This window comes from Lacerta agilis, chromosome 12, assembly GCF_009819535.1.
Source record: "Lacerta agilis isolate rLacAgi1 chromosome 12, rLacAgi1.pri, whole genome shotgun sequence".
NCBI classification, from domain to species: domain Eukaryota; kingdom Metazoa; phylum Chordata; class Lepidosauria; order Squamata; family Lacertidae; genus Lacerta; species Lacerta agilis.
Window position 1 is genome coordinate 54,915,752 of NC_046323.1, and position 21,367 is coordinate 54,937,118.

The window sequence follows — 21,367 nt, forward strand, 5'->3', positions numbered from 1 at the left end:
ATTTGGAGGAAGGTTGTAGCCCTCGTGGCAAGGAGCCACCAATAGCCCCAGGTGATTCAAGATCACCTGAAAGGGCCTGAGCGCTTTGCAAAGGGAAGCAGGGGGATGGCTGTTTCAGAGCAAGAACCTCCAAACTGAAAGTGTCCCAGCGAGCCAAGCCTTACCGTCACCGCAGGCTGCCCTGGAGCAGTTGCGCACTCGACCGGAGAGGCAGGTGCTGAAGAGAGAAAGAGAAAGTGTTTTTAGTGCAGGGAAAGGGAAAGGTAAAAGGACCCCTGACCATTAGGTCCAGTCATGTCCAACTCTGGGGTTGCGACGCTCAACTCGCTTTATATTACTGGTCAAGGGAGCTGATGTTTCTCCGCAGACAGTTTTTCTCAGTCATGTGGCCAGCATGACTAAGCCGCTTCTGGAGAACCAGAGCAACGCACAGAAACGCCGTTTACCCTCCTGCTGGAGTGGTACCTATTTATCTACTTGCACTTTGACGTGCTTTCGAGCTGCTAGGTTGGCAGGAGCAGGGACAGAGCAATGGGAGCTCACCCCATCATTGCGGGGATTCGAACCGCCGACCTTCTGATCAGCAAGCCCTAGGCTCTGTGGTTTAACCCACAGCGCCACCCGCGTTCACAAAAAGAGTACTTGCCCCAAACTTAGATCTTGGCATCTAGGAACTTCTCTCTCTCTCTCTCTCTCTCTCTCTCTCTCTCTCTCTCTCTCCCTCTCCCCCCCCCCCCATATTTGCACCAGCAGTTAGATATCGCAGGAAGGGGCACTGACCAGTTTTCACAGCCTTTGGGTACCACATCTCCCGGGCCGTACAGCATCCCATTGAGGGTGCAGGGGCAATCCTCCTCCGGCACGCAGAGATTGTTCTGTAAGCGGCGGAGAGGGAAGGGGTTAGCATTAGAGGCAGAGATAAGACACCCTCCCCTCCTTCTGAGATCAGCCTTCCCCAAATGGGGGCCCTCTGGAAGTTTTGAATGACAAAACTTATTTTGCATACACACAAAAAATGAATTATGCTGCCCGCTATCGGGAAGTTTTTAATGTTTGATGTTTTATCATGTTTTTATATGTGCTGGAAGCCACCCAGAGTGGCTGGGGAAACCATGTCATGTATTCCGGGTCATGTGGCCAGCATGACTAAGCCGCTTCTGGCGAGCCAGAGCAGTGCATGGAAACACCCTTTACCTTCCCTCCGGAGTGGTACCTATTTATCTACTTGCACTTTGACGTGCTTTCGAACTGCTAGGTGGGCAGGAGCAGGGACCAAGCAACGGGAGCTCACCCCGTCGCGGGGATTCGAACTGCTGACCTTCTGATCAGCAAGCCCAAGGCTCTGTGGTTTAACCCTCAGCGCCACCTGCGTCCTATATTATTATTAATATGTACCTTATTAAAACATCTTGTGTTTTCCCTGCTATCTGGGGGTGCTGTTTCTGGGAGTTGTAGTTCAGACCTTCCTGAGGGGCCCAGGTTGGGGAAGACTAATTTGCAATCAATCAATCAATCAATCAATCAATCAATCAATCAATTATCTCTCCTTCACCCTAAGGCCCCAAGGCAGCATTACAGCATTAAAACACAATATTAAAAACAGTGTAAGACAACTTGCGAACATAAAAATGAGGTGGGTCCAGATTAGGCGCCACCATGGAGAAGGCCCTGCCCTGGGGGACGCCCCCCCCCCAGCCTCTGCATGGGAAAAATGGTGGGGAGCAGAGACTCACCAGCAAGAAGGTGCTGTTGGGGCAGTAGCAGCCAGCATGGCAGGTCTCATTGGCGCTGGGCACTGCACTGAGCTCCGCGCAGGAAGCCGGTCCGTCAGCACATTCCTGCCACACCTTCCCCTCCGGACAGACACCTGGCACCTCACCTGGTTGGGAAAGTGCAAGGCAGAAGTGGGTGAAGCATTTCGAGGGGGCAGGGGCTAGCTGGGGGGTTAGCCTGGCGCTACTGAGGTCATTCCGTCGAAATAGACGCGGAGAACCGTGCCAGGAGTTTCTGTGCACTCAGTGGGATGGGGGTGTCATCGCACCTTTCAGATTTATTCATGTATTCAGTTCTTTCATCTATACACTGCTCGATTGCAAATGCAACCTCCGAAACACTTTGCAGAAAAAATCTTACATGATAAAATAATCTATTACATGAAAAAATAAGGACAGACCTAAAAACAGATCGAAACTCGCACCTGCTTTCTAAGCAGCTTGTCCAAACATGAATGTTTTTAACAGGTGCTGAAAAGAAAACAGTGAAGGCTCCTGCCTGGTGTCAAGAGGCGGGGAGTTCCAAAGTGTCGGTGGTACCCCAACTAAAGATTGAGTACTTACAGATGCAGAATAGGTATTGAGTGGCAGCTGCAATGGTGCCCGTTCTGCTGAATGGGCATATATGGGGTTAGGCGACTGTGCAGGTAAACTGGTCCCAGATAGCCCCCCCTTCCAATTCACAAGCCAGAAAACAGACATCTTGTGGGGGTGTCAAACCACAGGAACACCAAGCAGGCAGTGGGGGCCTGTGTCCTCTGCCCTCCCTCCCTCGCTAAAGAGGCAGAATATTTCTGAACGCAGAGGCGGCCGCCTTTGATTAGAAAACAGGCCATGAGATCAGAGAAACCCAAACTTTTTCCGGGAACTGCCTCCTCGGTTCCCATCAGCTCATCCCCAGCGCCCCCTGCGCCCCCCAAGCATTATTCAGAATAGTGGTTTGCACAACCCACCAAGGGAGATAGTAACACGATCAAACTCAAGACAGGAGCAATTAATTGCCTATTTGTTCCAAACCCAAACAAAGCTATGCAGCTTAATTAATTCTGCAAAACTGGTGCACTTGATATCAGCTTTTCCAAGTCTGATAGTCATTGGCACCCCTGCCTTGCCCTGGGTAATACCAATTCTGCCACCAATGAGCACCTGTTTTACATTCCCCTTTTAAATGCACAGCGGATAACTGGTTGCAGGCTTGTGTAAGCCCCTCACTATTAGGTTCCTGGTAAGTTCCCTTATATCCCTCTTAAAAGAATCAGCAATAAAAAGTCAATAAAAGAAGTTTACTCACATCATCAGTTCACAGTTGGATCCCTGAAGGCAGACTTAGGTACAAAGTATATACATGTGGATCTATCCCATATGGGGATAATCCCAGTGTCTTCTGTTGCTGGAAGCATTTCTAGCTAAAAAAGCTGCTCCAACGACGGAGGAAGTCAAAGAGAGAGAGTGTGTGTGGCAGCATGCCTTGTCCTTTTGTTACCTGGACAGGTAAGGTCACGCCCACCTCTAGTCACATGCAAAAAGAAGGATGTTCCAGCCCAGGAGGAAACAGGAAGTTTTTGACTGTCTGGACCAAACATCCCCTTGCATGTCTACTGTGAGGTTTGGAGCTTTCAGGGTTAAAGAAGCTCAACAGTACGTCCCTCCCACAGGGAAGATGTCACAACATCCGGGGTATCTGCTCTATGCGAATGCCTATGTGATTGATGTGACGCACTGTTTTTGCTCAGTCTTACTTTCGCTTTTGAGCGGACCAGAGAGGCCGGAGATGTCATCCGATTCTCCGGGACAAGCTCTGTGATTTATAAGCTTGTAATTAAAGCTTGCTTACTTTGAAACAACCCAGACGTTGTGGAATTTATTTGCTGGCACGAAAGTCACACATACCGTTGCACAAGAAGAAGAAGTAAGAAGTTTGAAGAAACTCTGCAAAAGCACTGGAGAAGCAGGAAAAGGCAGAGGAAGCGTAGCTGGACACCACTCCAAGTGCTAAACAGGTTTTGAGGCTTTTCCAGTTAAAACCAAAAGCCCAACATCTACTCTAGGAAAACAAGGAGTGTTGTGTTTGACTGCTCCCAGTGGATTACATCCCACAGCACACAAACACACACACACACACAGCTTTGGGAATCATAACAGCCCAGAACCGGGATGGGTCCACCAGACTCACCTCTGCAGGGGGGAAGGTGGCAGGTGGCAAATTCGATCCGGCGCAAGACGGTCAGGCTGGCCCTTGTGCGATTCCGGTATCCGGCTCCGCACGGGACGGAGCACTCGGACCACGGTCCCCACTCCATGCCGGAAGCTGTGGGGGGGGGGAGACAGAGGAGAATGAACCCCAGGGGGGCAGAAAGAGAAGCCCCAGAGGAAGGACGGAGATGGGGGGGACTCTGTGTTGGCAACCAGGCCATGGCTAATTAGGGTTGCCAGGTCTGCTTCCAAAAAATAGCGGACAAGCGGAGGTGGGGGGGGGTTTAAATTAAATTGAATTATATATTTTCTCACAAACATTTTAACACGTATTAAAATACCATTTCATCATAAAGCTTTTGAATAAAAAAAAATGTCCACTATTTTGTGGAAAAAATAGTGACCATAATGTGAAAAAAGTGGACTGTCCACTCAAATAGTGGACACTTGGCAACCCTAATTTCCCATCTGCCTTGCCCCACCCTCCAGCCCCTGTGAAGGGGGGAGAGATGCTGTTTGCCATTGGTGGGGGGTGGGATTGCTGTCCCACCTCTGCCCCAAGGAACCTTCAGGAACGAGTTGCTGCCATGGGACCATGTGCCTGTGTATTTTAATGCGCTGAAAGGAGCGAAAGATTACGAGTCGTGCAGGATGTAGAGAGAGTGTGGATGAACTTAACAGTCCTCAGTTTATTTTCTGGTCGCTATTTTGTTAATGCTTTCAAATATTGTTTTATTATAGGTTATAAATGCTGATTTTTTAATCATATGAATATGACTTTAATTGTGAGGTTCTGCTTATTTTTCAGTTGGCTGCTTCGTCAACAGCATGCTGCAAATTGTAATCATTAATTACAGCAGCACCTTGGTTCTCAAACTTCATCCGTTCCGGAAGTCTGTCCCAAAACCAAAGCGTTCCAAAAACAAGGCACGCTTTTGCATAGAAAGTAGTGCGAAATGGATTTGCAAAACAACAAAGACTTTGAAAAACAACCCCGAAAACAGCAATTTCGCATGGATTTTACTACCTAACAAGACCATAAAATGAAAGCAATAATCAATGTACTGTACTATAAAATAAATAAGACAGTATTGTAGATGATAAAAATTAAAATTACTTTCCCCCTCTTATCTGCACTGATGATGGTCATTGTTAGGATGGGGGGGCGCTTTTATCCATTTCTGCACCCGCACAATCAGTAGCTGAACTGGGTTCCCCACAGTCACAAAAACAAATTAACCGAAAAACCCTCAAAAACACATTATACATGACAAAGCTATCTTTAGCCATCTCACCCCTTGCTTTTTCCTGTAAGACCAATTGCAGTCGTTAACAGTTGTCAACAGGTTCACCACACCTATCAGCCGATCACCCATTCCCACCACCCTTCTGAGTAATACCCCTCCCCACTCCCTCACTATATTTAAGGATCTGGTGACTTCTGTTTCAGTGTATCTGAAGAAGTGTGCATGCACACGAAAGCTCATAGCAAGAACAAACTTAGTTGGTCTCTAAGGTGCTACTGGAAGGAATTTTTTATTTTATTTAGCAAAAACAAAAACGCCAAACTTAATCAGTTCTGGGAGTCCGTTTGACTTCTGAAATGTCCAAAAACCAAGGCACAGCTTCTGATTGGTGCAGGCGCCCCGGAAACAATAGCCAACAGCCGCATCAGACATAGAATCATAGAATCCTAGAGTTGGAAGAGACCCCAAGGGCCATCCAGTCCAACCCCCTGCCAAGCAGGAAACACCATCAAAGCATTCCTGACAGATGGCTGTCAAGCCTCCGCTTAAAGACCTCCAAAGAAGGAGACTCCACCACACTCCTTGGCAGCAAATTCCACTGCCGAACAGCTCTCACAGTCAGGAAGTTCTTCCTAATGTTTAGGTGGAATCTTCTTTCTTGTAGTTTGAATCCATTGCCCCGTGTCCGCTTCTCTGGAGCAGCAGAAAACAACCTTTCACCCTCCTCTAGATGACATCCTTTGATATATTTGAACATGGCTATCATATCACCCCTTCGGACGTTCGTCTTCCGAAAAACATTCAAAAACTGGAACACTTACTTCCGGGTTTTTGTTACAGGTAGGTAGCCGTGTTGGTCTGCCATAGTCAAAACAAAATAAAATAAAAAACTCCTTCCAGTAGCACCTTAGAGACCAACTAAGTTTGTTCTTGGTGTGAGCTTTTGTGTGCATGCACACTTCTTCAGAACCAAGGTACCACTGGATTCTACACAATTTCTACTGTATTTGCGATGCTCTGGTTCTGTTCTATTTGTGGTTTGTAAGCTGCTTTGGGATTCATTCGAATGAACACTGGCCTGGAAAATGTAATGAATCAAATCAGCGGGGGGGGGGGCACCCTGGGGGGGCACCCTCTTTTCATTGCGCTCCCCGTCCCTCTGACCCGCAGCCTGACCCCCTCCCCTCTCCTTGAACCCCGCTCCCCGCTCTCTCTTACCCTGGCAAGGCTGCAGGCTGCAGAACTCGATCTCCACGTTGGGTCCCTGGCAAGGCTGTCCTCCGTCGGAGGCAGGGGGCTCAGAGCTGGAGCGGAAGCGGCGCCGAGTGCCCACGTTGCAGCTGCGGCTGCAGGAGCCCCAGGCCGTCCAGTCGCTCCAGGCGCAGTCGGCTGCAGAGAGGAAAGGCCAGCTCAGGGCGGGGGGGGGGAATCTCTTTCCGGGCGCCTTCCCCAGATATTATTTCTATCATTGCTTTTATTATATAAAATAAACTAAAATAAAACGAGCCGCTGATGGAACTGGACTGAAGGGCTCAGCCAGCCTGCTTATATAGTACTCAGTAACATGCAACAGAAACAACTCTCTCTAGCTACCCAATCCGTGAGCGGCACTCTCAATCCTTCATTTGCATGTTGTGGACCTGAGTGAGAACTGTGGGCAGAGTAAAACTATATACACAACACCCCTAGTGGCCTAGGGTGTTTAGAGACCCAAGTTACTTTTCATTTGTGTGTTTTCAAGGTCAGTTTCCCAAAAGCATATAAGAAAACATAACAGGGACTTAACTCCCAAATCCTAAGAACTATTTTTTAAATGTATCATGTTTCGACACACAGAAGGTTAAACAGGCGCTTGCGGCCCCCGGAAGGCGTGACCTCAGTGCAGGTGGGGGGATCTCCATTCCACCCATCCATCTATCCGCCAAGAGTGGGCTATCATCTCATTTTATCCTTACAACAACCTTGCGAGGTGGGCTAAAGTGAATAGCCTATGAGCTTCGTGGCTCGGCCATTTTCTGCTCCGCCCAGTTGGGCAGAGGGGCTGTGGCTCATCGGTAGGCCCCCTTGCCTTGCATGCGGGAGTCCCCAGCTTCAATCCCTGCTGGAATCGTCTGCTAAATTTCCACTGGAGGGAGCAGGTGCCGGGGGTTGGACTGGATGACCCCTGGGGTCCCTTTGTGAGGAGTGAGCTGAAAGGGTTACACTCAGCTCCAAGCTGCGTCCAGCCCACAGGATGTGACGTTCTGTTGTCTGTATATGTTTTAGTACTGGTGTATTTCCCAGTCTTCTCCGTTGCTGTTTCACAGAGGGCAGGGACGCCGGCTCTGTCCCCCGGTGTGTGATTTATGATTTGCTGTAATATAAGACTGCGTTGCTGAAAGAAGCAAGAGTCGTTCTGAGTTCGTGACAGACTGTTTCTCCCCCAGGCGCTTTGCAGCAGGTTTTGCTTCCAAGGGACTGCGTATTCAACTCTGCTGAAATCGAAAGGAATTTCGAGCTGCGCAACAGAAGCCTACCGGTCTCCATTCCGGCCGAGATTTATGGCTTCTGGATGCGGGGAGTTTTCTGCTACGAACCCCTCGCAACATCAACTCTACAGTTCTACGATGGCACGGTTCTAAGTCCTCCTCCACTTCTCTTCCCTGGAGAACTGCCACCTGTTAGTGTGAGCCATCCTGGGGTAGAGCGATACAGAGTCTGACCTAGCAGGAAAGGCGGCCGCCTCTGTTTACCTGGGCAGGGCTCTGTGGCACACACCATCTCTCCATCTTTGCAGGTGCTGGAAAGGAAGAAAGGGGGAACATTACGCCACTGCGCAGATGGTCTTACGAGTTGCATCAATGGGAAAACGCAAGGTGAAAATCATTTAGAATGATTTGCACTCAGAAGGAACAGGGCGGATCGAGGCCCGGAGGGCAGGGGCTTTATCTTCTTTTTCCATCTCTGGGCCAATAACATCCGCGCAGCCGTGGTCGCTATCAGAGAAGAAAGGCCGATTGAGTTGAGAAAGGCCGATTGAGTTGCTGAAATGGCTAAAATGACCGGGAGAATCAGAAATCAGGAAGGTCAAAAGGTTAATAAGGAATGGGGGGAATTTATAACTTATCTTAAAGAGTGAAAATCCTTGGAATCTAGTTTAAAAAAAAAAAAAAGATAGATGTTTATTCGGCATTTGCGCCCGTCATACAAAACAAGCAGTCAGAATTTATTGGTTTTTCAAGAAAAATGACAAATAAAAACAATACAAACATACAAATTACAAAAAAGTATACCAACTACAAAAAATTAAACAAAGAAAAAAGAAAAACATAAAAAAGAATACATAAAACACCTATTTAACTATCTTGATCTTATTTTATATCTTAATCGGGGGGACTTCCTCACGCCCTCTCTTCTGCGTTCATTTCCAATATACTTTAGTAACTTTATAACTACTTTAAATCTTCTTTACAATTTATCTTAAACCTTATCTAACAGCTTATTTATAATACCTTGTTCTTACCAAAATACAGAAAAAATTCATATATATCACTAACTTAACTTCTTATATACTCTTTTAAACTAGGGAATCTAGTTTTTATGTCGTACGTGGGATGTGTGACTGTGATTTTTTTTTTTTTTGCCAAATCATATTTATTAAAGTTTCCAATACAACAGAATCATATGAAACATTCCAAATTACATTCCAAATTATTTATCCAATAATCAATAAAAACAAGAAAAGTTCCAAATCAACCGAATTATGATTTTAATTTTGTTTGTGACTGTGAAATTTCAATCTGAAAAACCAAAAAAAAAAAAAAAATTCTGGTGGGGGAGAGAAAAGAGGTCCGGAGGGTGGCGACACAAGAACGGGGCCTTTTCTGCAGTGGCGCCCAGTTTGCGGAAGGCTCTCCCCAGTTAGTCTCGCCCGGCACCTTCCGTATACACCTTTAGGCTTCAGGCGAAATAAATAACTAACTAACTTGGGGATCACTTAAGAAGGAAGTGTTTTTATAGATGCATACAATTACAAATTGTGGTGTGTGTTTCTATAGCAATACAGGTTTTCATAAGGGGGGGTCTCCTGGGAGGAGGAATAAATAAATAAAAGTAAAAAAGGAGGAGAAGAAATGCAATCAATTCGTCACCAGTTGTTGCAGGAGTCCAGGAGGGCGACTTCCCCCGGCTGGTAGAGCTCCCCCTGGTGGTAGCAAGGGCACTCTCTGAGCGGCAGGCAGGTGTCGTTGTGCAGGAAGAGCCCCCCGGGGCAGGAGCAGCCCTCGCGGCAGCGGGAGGCACACTCCACGCGGGAGCCTTGGTCCAGGCAGAGGCGGGGGCAGGCGCCCCCCTTCCGCTCGCACTCCTCGGCCGTCTGGTACACCAGGTTCCCCGGGCAGAGCGCTGTGGGGGGGGGGACAAAGGGAGAGGCATCCGGTGAGAGAGGTAGGGGGCACAGAGGTACAGAAGGTTGTGGGAGGGGGGGCTGGAGAGGAAGTGTCGGGGAATGGTCTGAAGACGAGGACAGGGGGGTGCACTCCGGGGCAGACCAGCTTCTCTCTGACGGAGAGCTGGGGGGGAAGGTCACCCCCCTTTGTACGCAGCGTGTTCAGAAGCACAGAGAGATGGACAGCTTGGGGGGGGGAGTTACCCAGTTAATAATAATAATAATAATAATAATAATAATAATAATAATAATTTTTTATTTATACCCCGCCTTCCCCGCCAAACTGGGCTCAGGGCGGCTAACACCAATAAAATCACAACAAAAACATAAAACAATTCATTAAAATACAGATTAAAATACAATTTAAAATTAAATCTAAACTGCAGCCTCATTTTTAAGTAGCCCACCAATCACCCCAAAAGAACGAAACCTCAGGGTTAAACTGAAACCAACCCAAAGGCCAGGTGGAACAGCTCCGTCTTGCAGGCCCTGCGGAAAGATGCCAAATCCCACAGGGCCCTGGTCTCTTGTGATAGACTGTTCCACCAAGAAGGCCCTGGCCCTAGTTGAAGCCAACCTAGCATCCTTCTGGCTCGGGACCTCCAACAAATTATTATTTGAGGACCTTAAGGTCCTACCCGGGACATACCAGGAGAGGCGGTCCCTTAGGTATGAGGGTCCTAAGCCGTTACAAGATAATGACAACAGAACCAGAAGGGAGGGGGCAGCTAGTTGAGACGTCACTCAAGAGCAGAGTGCACATGTGCGGATGTGATTTCCGGCCTCTGTGCAGACGCGATTTCCGGCGCCGCAGAAGCCAGCTCCTGCGCGGCGCTGCAACGCTTTAGCAGAGTGCATGGGGACTCACCGAGTGGGCGGCTCAGGACTCACCGAGTGGGCGGCTCAGTTCAGGGGCAACTCATGGGCCGGTTAAACGACCCCCGTGGGGACCCCCCCCTCACCACAGACTCACAGGTCTAGATGTATCAGAGAGCAAAGGATCCAGAGAGAGGGGAGGGACTTCCCACCGGCGCCCAGAATGCCGCGGAAGTCGGAAGGAAGATTAAACTAGCCAACTGCCCTCCTTGCGGAGAGCTGTGTATTTGTGCTCCCAGCATGGCGCTGTAATAAAAGGACGATAAATCTATCAACTGCTCGTTAATTCGTATCTGCGAAGCTACCGAAGGGAGGGGAAGACTCTCCTTGCCTGACGGGGAGGGCTCCACCCCCCATCCCCCCACCCCCAATGTGTACCTTTGCAGGGCTCAGTGTTGCAATCGCGGGTCTGGATGAGGGGTCCGGAGCACTCTGGGCCCCCGTAGGCTGGCTTGGAGCAGGTGCGGTTGCGGGTCTGGACCCCCGAGTCGCATGGGGCCGAGCATTGGGACCAGAGGGTCCATGGAGTCCATATGCCTTCCACTGAGGAGGAGGAGGGAGGGAAGGAGGGAAGAAGAAAGAAAAGATGAGGAGGAGGTGGTCTGCCTGGTGTTTTTACATGAGTAGAATGTGTGCTTTTATTTAAAATGCATCTCTGGGTTATTTGTGGGGCATAGGAATCCATTCATTATTATTTTTTTCCAAAATATAGTCCAGCCCCGCACAGGGTCTGAGGGACAGTGGACCATCCCCCTGCTGAAAATGTTTGTTGACCCCTGCTCTGGAGTCTCTTGCCGATGCCACATAAATCAACCCTCCCCTCTTATAGAATCATGGAATCGCAGAGTTGGAGGGGACCCCAAGGGTCATCTAGTTCAACCCCCTGTAATGCTTTTTCGAAGATGCTTCCTGTACAGCGGCCACCTTTTGGGTAAGATCAACCAAACCTCGGACCCCAAAGGACGCAACTCCCCAACCTGGCCAGGGAGGGGCCTCAGTGCTGCCCCCATCCTTCTGCCCCCCTCCTCTCACCTGGGCAGGGGGGCGTGTCGCAAAGCTCCTCCTGCACCGTCTCCCCGCTGCAGCTGGCGGCGTCCGTGGTGCCATTGCAGTCCCGGAACCGCTTCCTGGCGCCCACCACGTCCGTGGCGTAGTAGCAGGTTTTGGAGCAGGGGGACCAGGGCGTCCATTCGCTCCAGGCGAAGGTGATCTCTGGGGAGGGACAGGACAAAGAGTTCGAATCCCCGCGACAGGGTGAGCTCCCGTTGCTCGGTCCCTGCTCCTGCCAACCTAGCAGTTCAAAAGCACGTCAAAAGTGCAAGTAGATAAATAGGTACCGCTCCGGCGGGAAGGTAAACGGCGTTTCCATGCGCTGCTCTGGTTCGCCAGAAGCGGCTCAGTCATGCTGGCCACATGACCCGGAAGCTGTACACCGGCTCCCTCGGCCAGTAAAGCGAGATGAGAGCCACAACCCCAGAGTCGTCCGCAACTGGACCTAATGGTCAGGGGTCCATTTACCTTTTAGTCTATACGGACTTCATTTTTGTTATTCTTTTCAGTTGATTATCAGGGGGCGAAATTATAATTTCCTTAAACTTCAAGATTCAATCCAAATCTGTCAGGCGATTTGTGTTATTGCAGTACTTTTTAAGATATCTTTTGCGCATTGTCCAATCTTTATTACATTTCTGGTTAGAATTTCCTCTTATTCTCCCAGTCACCCTTGCAAGTTCTGAATATCCTACCACCAATCAGTTTTCCAGTTTTTTGCTATTAAAATCCTCACTGCTGTGGTTGCGTACATAAAGAGGGTTCTGTGATTATTATTATTTTGTATATCAATGGACATAATGCCTAACTAAAAGGCTTCAGGTTTTCTTGTTTTTATTGAGATGAGAATTTTTTTAAAGATCTTTTTGAGTTCATTGTATATTACATCCCGAAATTCTCTTTTCTTTGCACATTCCCATCACATGTGCATAAAGGTACCAACAGAGGACTGGAGCTTCTCCTCCAGCCTCCCAAGGCATCGGATTTACTTATTTCATGAAAGCTGTGCACCCGTCCCTTGTAGGGACCCCTCACCTGAGATGCAGACAGTGTGGCATTCGCGGACCTCCTGGGCATCGCCTTGGCACGGGGCACCGCCATTGGCAGCGGCCGGGTTGGAGGGAGACCTGCAAAAGGGGAAGGATGGCCCATAAGTTACGGATGGGAAATAGAGGATGGGGGGGGAGGTGGCCAGCCAAAAGGGAACTCTGAGTGCAGCTCTCTCCCACCACCCACCCAGATGGACGGACCGCTGCAGGGTGCCGCAATTCCTTTTCTCTTTTTCACTTATTTAACAAAACGTATAGAGTTAATGAATCGAGTATCTCTAAGCGACTTAGAAGCAAAGAATTGTAGAGTCCAGTCCAGCCGCCTGCAATGCAGGAATATTTTGCCCCTTGTGGGGCTCGAACCCACAGCCCTGAGAGAAAGAGTCCCATGCTCTACTGACTGAGCTATCCTAGAAGAGGATTTATGTAACATAATACTGGCGGAATGACTGCTGTTCCTGTCGGTTTGCATTTCTTAGTACAGAAAGTATTGATCTGATGTGTAGAGATCTTTCCTATTCTAATTAATTCAAGAGGGTTCTGGAAGCTTCTCTGTGTGAAAGAAACAAGCAGAAGGTTCATGATGTTTGGGTTATTCCTTCAGAGAAGCTGAGTACAGCTGGCTTAAAATGGTCCTGTTATCTCTTCTGTCAAGGTCATGCCGACCATAATAATAAGGCCAGAAGGAGATTGGGTTTCACTCTTTTCTATCTTTCTCTTGCACTTTCTCTTTCTATCCCTCTTTCTTTCTGGTGTGGCGTTCTGCATATGGTGTGCTTAGTGTTAACGTTTTAGTCTTATTATAAATTACTGTAAGCTTAAGTTAAGTCAGCTGCAATTGAATTTCTTATGGACAGGGCCAATCCTGAATGTATTGGATTTGTTACCATGACACTCATTTGCCTTCAGCTCTGCTGGATGAAATAAAATTGCCTCTGGTCTATTTTTGTGAATCCTGCAACATGTTTAAGATTTTACTCTACTAACTATAAATTGGAGTCTAATATGGATCAATATTGCGTAGAATTTCAACGACAGTTCCAGCCAATCATTTCTTTAAAAATCAAGAAAACACATGGCGACTATAACTAATACACATATTACATTTATAATTGTCATAAATTTCTTCAAATATCTGAAGGGCTGTCATCACATGGAAGACGCAGCAAGCTTGCTATTTGCTGCTCCAGAGGGCAGGGGTCCGAAGCGATGGATTCAGATGACAAGGAAGGAGATTCGGACCATTACTGCTGCTGCTGCAGTTGTTAATTGAATTTATGGTATATACTGCCCTATACCCACAGGTATGTTTTTCCCAATAATGATGTATGGAAGTGAGAGCTGGACCATAAAGAAGACTGATCGTTGAAGAATGGATGCTTTTGAATTATGGTGCTGGAGGAGACTCTTGAGAGTCCCATGGACTGCAAGAAGATCAAACCTATCCATTCTCAAAGAAATCAGCCCTGAGTACTCACTGGAAGGACAGATCCTGAAGCTGAGGCTCCAAGACTTTGGCCACCTCATGAGAAGAGAAGACTCCCTAGAAAAGACCCTGATGTTGGGAAAGATGGAGGGCACAAGGAGAAGGGGAGGACAGAGGATGAGATGGTGGGACAGTGTTCTCGAAGCGACTGGCATGAGTCTGACCAACTGCGGGAGGCAGTGGAAGACAGGAGGGCCTGGCATGCTCTGGTCCATGAGGTCACGAAGAGTCGGACACAACTGAACAACAACAACATACCCACAGGTCTAAACATTCAGAAGAACTTTCTGGTGGTAAGAGCTCCTCAACAGCAGAACAGACTTCACTGAAAAGTGGTGGTCTCTCTCTGGTTGCTGGTTTTTAAACAGAGGTTGGAGAGCCACCTGCCAGGACTTCTTCAACTGGGCCTTTGGGTGATTGACAAAATGTGTTTGTGTGGGGGGGGGGTTATTGGGTTTTTAAAAATCGTTTTCTTTTTATGTATTTTGTTTTTTATCTTGTATTTTTATGCTGTGATCTGCCCTGAGATCTTATATAAATAAGCAATGTCAATGACTAAGTTGCATTGCCTACTCCAGTGGGACGAGTTGCGGGACAAGGAGAGAAAACCCAAAAAACACATTTTGATCACAACCTTCCTTGGGAGGGCCGGATAAAAAAAACCTGCCTCGAGAGGCCACATCCTGCCCACAGGTGGACGCCGCCCTCCTTCACCTGAATCTCTGCTGCATGCCGACCCCGCAGCTCCTTCCGCAGGGGCTCCACGGAGACCAAGCCGACCAGCCACACTTCACGGGGCAGGAAACCGAGTCGCAGGTCACGGAGCCTTCCAGGCAGACGCTGGCGGTGGGAACGGGAAGGAAGTGGGGGACAAAAGCTCGTCAGGACTGAATCTGGACCTTTACTAAGTTCACTAAACAGAATTACGCTGAAGTAGGAACAAAAAAGAGTGCCTTCTACGCATGTGCGCGGTGCAATCAAGCGCTTCTGCACATGCGCAAAGCTTTGCGCATGTGCAGAAGTGCTTGATCGCACCACGCACATGCGCAGAAGAGGCACTCTAGTTGCGGACTTTTCGGGGTGCAAACGGCACCCCGAAACGGATTAAGTCCGCAACTAGAGGTACCGCAGTATATAAAATTTATTTATTTGGTTTTCCAAATATTGTACAGAGATATATCACACATAAATAATAAAAACAAGATTCCCAGGAATCTCCTGGACTTCCACCCTCCCCTTTGTGGGTCCCATTATTAATCCTTTCCTCCCGCATCTTTTATGATACAGTGGTACCTCGACTTACGAATTTAATCCGTTCCGAATGCACATTCGTAGGTCGAAAAATTCGTAAGTCGGAAAAAAGCGATTTCCCCATAGGAATGCATTGGAAACGAAAAATTCAGAAAAATTCAGAAAAATTCATAAGTCGAGTAAACCCCATTTAAAATTCGTAAGTCGAGTAAACCCCATCTGAAATTCGTAAGCCGAGTAAACCCCATCTAAAACTGCCAACGGATGTCCTTCGGATGTCGAAAAATTCGTAGGCGTGCCGGCACTTTTTTCATTCATAAGTCGAAAAATTCGTATGTCGATTAATTTGTAAGTCAAGGTACTGTATTTGTAAGTCACTGTACTGTGATCCAAAACCTTTGCCTCTTCTGTTGTGTCCAGAATTCCACATTAAACTACAAGTGATATCCCAATCCTACTAGCGATTTCAACTGTTTACAATGGTCTTTAAGGTAAGTTATAACTTTTCCCCATTCTTTGTTAAAATTTTGGTCTTCCTGATTTCTGACTCTTCCGGTCATTTTATCCATCCCAGCATAGTCCATTAACTTCACCTGCCATTCTTCTCTGGTGGGAGGGCCACATTCTTTTCTGGGCGGCCTCCCAAGAATTAGCCTCTAGGCAGCTGGCCACAGGTCTGGGTGCAACGGAGTAGTTTCCGAAAGAACGGGACCCTCGGCTCCTCCAGCATAGATACCCTCCATGATGGGTTATGTGCCCACAACCCGAGACTTCTCTCACGCAGAAGTCACCATTGCTCTTCCCTTTTCACACCCCTCCTGGTGCTAGGAGGCAGTGGAGCAGGGGAAGGTGGGCATTCTACTGACTTGTCCTTCGCCTGAACCATCCCTTCCTCCTCCGCCCAATCCCGTGTGCCTTCCTCTTCAGTGTCAGGGACTGGAATGAGGAGGAAAGGTGAAGACTGCCCCCTCCTCCTGCACTTCCCAGAAAAGGGGGGGGCAGTATAGATTCAGAACAGTGGTTTGCAGAAGGTCACAGTTCAGAGGCTGCAGAGGGGAGAAGCTGGGAAATATTGGGAGACGAGCAGGAAGAAGAAGAAGAAGAAGAAGAAGAAGAAGAAGAAGAAGAAGAAGAAGAGGAATGATAGCTGACAGACGCAGTGTGAAGAAGAAGAAGAAGAAGAAGAAGAAGAAGAAGAAGAAGAAGAAGAAGGGGAATGACAGCTGACAGACGCAGTGTCTTTAGAAAGCAGGCCAGACCACCACCCCAGAACCCGGCAGGCATCAAAAGTAGGAGAACAGAAAGCTCAGAGGCTGAAAGCACAGACCAGCTAACGTAGGGATGACGTATAATAAGAGAGATGGAGGGGGTGGGACTTTACTCGGAGCAACGCCATTATCCATTTCTATGTCTCTCTGTGACTATTGAATAAAAAACCTTGGTAAGAGCTTCTTGTCTTTCCATTACTGGCAGCCTGCCATGGGGGGGGGGGTCGGATTCCCTGAAGCCTGGCATTCAGACTCCTGCCTTTTAGGTGGCAGGGCACCCCATAAATTGCCGGTCCCCTCTCCTGGGTTGCTCCCCTGGTCGCCTAACCATGCCCTACGCTCTTTGGAGCCCTGCCAGAGGAGGAGGAGGAGGGTGGGGCACCAGAGGGACCCGCCCCCCACTCACCACTGGCTGCAGTTGTCCCTCAGGAACATCTCCCCCGGGAGGCGACGCTCGTGGTCGAAGAAGCAGTGGCACTGGCTGATGTTCACGCAGCCCCCGTCCTGCAGGAAGAGCCCCGGGGGGCAGCGGCAGCCTGGGAGGAGAGACAGAGGGGGCTGGAGGTCAGAGCAGGGGGCAGGGATCGAGGGAGCCCTTCTGTAGGCTAGGAAAGGGTCAGGAAGGTGGGTGCCCCCCTCCTAGCCCCGGGGACCCCGTGCTCACCCTCCACGCAGCTGCTGGGGCAACTCGTCTTCAGGCTCAGCTGCCGGCACGTTTGGGGACACGGAGCCACCAGGCCTCGCTCGCAGTGCCCGGCTTGCACGTAGACCATGTCTGGCCCGCAGTCTGCAGAGGAAACAGGCGAGGGGAGGAGGTCGGGGCGCGGGAGAAGGGAAGCGAAGCCTAGTGGGTGGAGGGGGCTGGGCTAGCTGCCACCCAGCCTTCCTCCCCCTCCAACCTCAAGCTGCATTTTCAAATATTGTTTTCTGTGTAACAAATTGAGGTGCCAGTGCAAAATGACCGCAAAAAAGAGAGAGGTGGTGGTACTCCATACAAGTGAGAAGAGACAGTGTGGCATAGTGGTTAGAGTGCCGGACGAAAAGCTGGGAGAGACCAGGGATCAAATTCTCCCATGAAGTTCACTGGGTGCGTCCTTTGGGTCAGTCTCTGTCCCTCAGACTAGCCTGCCTCACAGGGTTGTTGTGGGGATTAAAGGAGATGGGGGGGGGAGAACAATGGTGCTCCTTGGAGGGGGAAACGGGATATAAATGAATATGTAAATAAGAGACAAATAACTTAAGAAGCATTAAAGCCATAAACCAAAATACCAAAAAAATGTTCATCCATCCACATTCATATCAAGCAAAGATATGATGAGCTTATCTTAATATGAGCATGACTAATAATTAATAATAATAATAATAATAATAATAATAATAATATCAGCAGCAAATAAAGCCTTGCTTTTAAAGCACATTCGAAGCACAATCTTTCCCTCAAAGAATTCTGGGAAATGTAGTTTTACCCCCAAAGAGTTACAATTCCCAGCAGCCCCTAACAGTGCCCAGAATTCTTTGAAGGGGGAGAAATGTGCTTTGGATGTACTTTAAAAAGGGTCTGGAAGTATGTCGAGAGTATCAGTATCCAAAGATTATGAAGTGGGGCTGCAGTTGATCTGAGGAAACGCCTCTTCGCTGACCTAACGAATGAATTTGTTATTTCAGTCACAGACCAGTTCCAGCTCACATACAAAATCAGGGAAGCCATGAAACACAATAGGGATACAGTTAAATAGGCAGGTCGGTGTAACAGGGACAGTACAGATATAGCAGCAGTTGAAATATATAAATTAGACCTTACTCACTAAAATATAACCTGAAGTTGTCATTTAGAACCTTAATCAGGATGATAGCACACATTGTTCCCTAAGTTTTATGGCAATCGCGCAGAATTTGGCCACCTTTATCGTGATCTCGACAAAGGTCCGTATAGTTAAAGCTCTGGTTTTCCCAGTAGTGATGTATGGAAGTGAGAGCTGGACCATAAAGAAGGCTGATCACCGAAGAATTGATGCTTTTGAATTATGGTGCTGGAGGAGACTCTTGAGAGTCCCATGGACTGCAAGAAGGTCAAACCTATCCATCCTTAAAGAAATCAGCCCTGAGTGCTCACTGGAAGGGCAGATCCTGAAGTTGAGGCACCAGTACTTTGGCCACCTCATGAGAAGAGAAGACTCCCTAGAAAAGACCCTGATGTTGGGAAAGATGGAGGGCACAAGGAGAAGGGGACGACAGAGGATGAGATGGTTGGACAGTGTTCTCGAAGCAACTGGCATGAGTTTGGCCAATCTGCGAGAGGCAGTGAAGGATAGGCATGCCTGGCGTGCTCTGGTTCATGGGGTCACGAAGAGTCGGACACGACTGAACGACTGAACAACAACACTAAAATATAACCTGAAGTTGTCATTTAGAACCTTAATCAGGATGACATCACAGATTGTTCCCTAAGTTTTATGGCAATCGCGCAGAATTTGGCCACCTTTATCGTGATCTCGACAAAGGTCTGTCTAGTTCAAGCTATGGTTTTGCCAGTAGTAATGTACGGAAGTGAGAGCTGGACCATAAAGAAGGCTGATCGCCGAAGAATGGATGCTTTTGAATTATGGTGCTGGAGGAGACTCTTGAGAGTCCCATGGACTGCAAGAAGATCAAACCGATCCATTCTGAAGGAAATCGGCCCTGAGTGCTCACTAGAAGGACAGATCCTGAAATTGAGGCTCCAGTACTTTGGCCACCTCATGAGAAGAGAAGACTCCCTAGAAAAGACCCTGATGTTGGGAAAGATGGAGGGCACAAGGAGAAGGGGACGACAGAGGATGAGATGGTTGGACAGTGTTCTCAAAGCGACTGGCATGAGTTTGGCCAAACTGCGGGAGGCAGTGAAGGATAGGCGTGACTGGCGTGCTCTGGTCCATGGGGTCACGAAGAGTCGGACACGACTGAACGACTGAACAACAACAAACATGATCTCTGGATCTTTCTCCTCTACCAGAGATTTTAAACCTTGGCGTTCGGACCCATCTGAAGATTTTTGCATAGCAGGGGTGATAAATGTCGCGAGCGTATGTCCCCGTAGAGGCATGAGAGAGAGTTTCTACCTCCATCAAGCCACAGGGACGGACTCGTTCTGCCTATGATTTACCCTCGAATCTGCCCTGCAGTAAGGCAGATGGCAGCACGTTGAATCTAGCGAGGGTGAACGACCCTCTGTATTTGGGTATTTGTGATTTTGACAAATATATTGCTGGGGTAAACCCTCTCCCATTGCCTTTTATTGCTGGGTGTTTATTCATCTCACTCATATCTGGATGACCTAACCTTTAGAGCTGGTCTTCCCCCAACCCCTTGCCGCTGTGTTCGAAGACGACAATATGGAGAGCCCAAAACCGAGAGCACAACCCGGCAGTCACTTCCATTCCCCTGTGCAAGCTCCATTGAAGTGAATGAGGACTTGGGCTTGTGCAACTTCCATTCATTTCAAGGAGGCGAGCCCAGGGAGATCTTCCCACTGGACTTATAAGCTTCTTTTATCACCAGCACCTTTGTAATTCACAAGGGAAATGAGAAGAGCCTATAGCTCCTGCCCATCTGCCCCTTGTTGGAAGTCCAAGGATCCTTCAGTTTGTAACTCAAGGGTTAATTTGGTAACTCAGCTATTGAGGGTGGAGAAGGAGTTGCTTAGCAACCAGGCAGAGTGGCATGATCTCAAGCGAGGCAACACAGGGTCCTGATTGGCTGTGCGTTTCTGAGGGAGTTTTCCCTCTGTGTGTTTGGTTGAAGGCCTCTCTGGTATGTACAAGGCCTGATTTAAAGAAAGACAAAACCTCTCTGTTCTTTTCTCCCCCAAATTGTTCACTGTTTTTGTTTAGTTTCCTAATGTTCCTGCCATCCCCCAGGCTCACCCCCCCATCTCAGGCCACCACTGCTCCATCAACGGCCCACCTTTCCTTTTTGTCCCTCCCTGGTTCCCAACTGTTGCCAGCGCTTACCCCGGGCATCTCCGCAGGGCTGCTGGTTGCAAGTCTCCATCTGCACAGCGTCGCCCGGGCAAGGCTGCCCCCCGTTCTTGGGCGGGGGGTCGGCGCAGGTCCTGGTGCGGCTCCGCACGCCGCCACGGCACTCGGCGTCGCAGTCTGACCATTCGCCCCAGGATGCCCAGGCACCGTTAACTGAATGGAGAGAAAGAGCCGCGTGACTGAGCTCCAGTCTGCTTCTCATAAAATCATAGAATTCTACACTTGGAAGGTACCCCCGTATCTTAAGGCAGTATTTTGTCATGCCAACCTTTGCATGCCTTTTTTTGAATTGATAACGGGGAGCCAGTTTAAATTATTTTGTCACCTATGGATGAAAGATGTGTTTTTATGGGTCTGGCGAAATGAACTTTTTAAGCAAAGCGCTACACGTGAAGCCTGCAGCTCTTTGCTTTAGCCCACCTTGCAAGGTTGTTGTAAGAAATTGGCACAGGTGATGCATGATATCCATTCTGCATTTGCAAGAACTTGATCTTTTAGTGCGGCAGCGCCTGTACTTTGGAACTCCCTGCCTCTTGACATCAGGCAGAGATGCCTTCATTGTACTCTTTTCGGCACCTGCTAAAAACGTTTTTGTTCAGGCAAGCCTGTTCAGGGGCTTAGAAAGTTTCAATCCTGTTTTCAATCCTGTTTTCAGCCAGTTGTTGTTGTTGTTGCTATTTTAACTTTTGAATGTCTTAAATTATTGCTGTTAATCTTCCTTACTGCTAACATT

At 48.4% G+C, this 21,367-nt stretch overlaps 1 protein-coding gene across 1 annotated transcript in view; it reads right to left on the reverse strand.

Moving 5' to 3' along the window:
- The window catches only part of LOC117055462 (SCO-spondin-like), a 185,017-nt gene that overhangs the window by 59,281 nt on the left and 104,369 nt on the right, over nucleotides 1-21,367 (reverse strand). The window contains exons 56-69 of the mRNA XM_033164998.1: nucleotides 20,608-20,787; nucleotides 17,283-17,405; nucleotides 17,025-17,154; nucleotides 14,814-14,939; nucleotides 12,600-12,691; nucleotides 11,547-11,726; nucleotides 10,893-11,057; nucleotides 9,343-9,595; nucleotides 7,945-7,991; nucleotides 6,431-6,601; nucleotides 3,946-4,080; nucleotides 1,734-1,879; nucleotides 781-875; nucleotides 165-217 (exon numbers count right to left, since the gene is read on the reverse strand). Of these exons, the coding sequence (XP_033020889.1) occupies nucleotides 165-217; nucleotides 781-875; nucleotides 1,734-1,879; nucleotides 3,946-4,080; nucleotides 6,431-6,601; nucleotides 7,945-7,991; nucleotides 9,343-9,595; nucleotides 10,893-11,057; nucleotides 11,547-11,726; nucleotides 12,600-12,691; nucleotides 14,814-14,939; nucleotides 17,025-17,154; nucleotides 17,283-17,405; nucleotides 20,608-20,787 (1,896 nt within the window). The remainder of the gene's footprint in view (nucleotides 1-164; nucleotides 218-780; nucleotides 876-1,733; nucleotides 1,880-3,945; nucleotides 4,081-6,430; nucleotides 6,602-7,944; nucleotides 7,992-9,342; nucleotides 9,596-10,892; nucleotides 11,058-11,546; nucleotides 11,727-12,599; nucleotides 12,692-14,813; nucleotides 14,940-17,024; nucleotides 17,155-17,282; nucleotides 17,406-20,607; nucleotides 20,788-21,367) is intronic.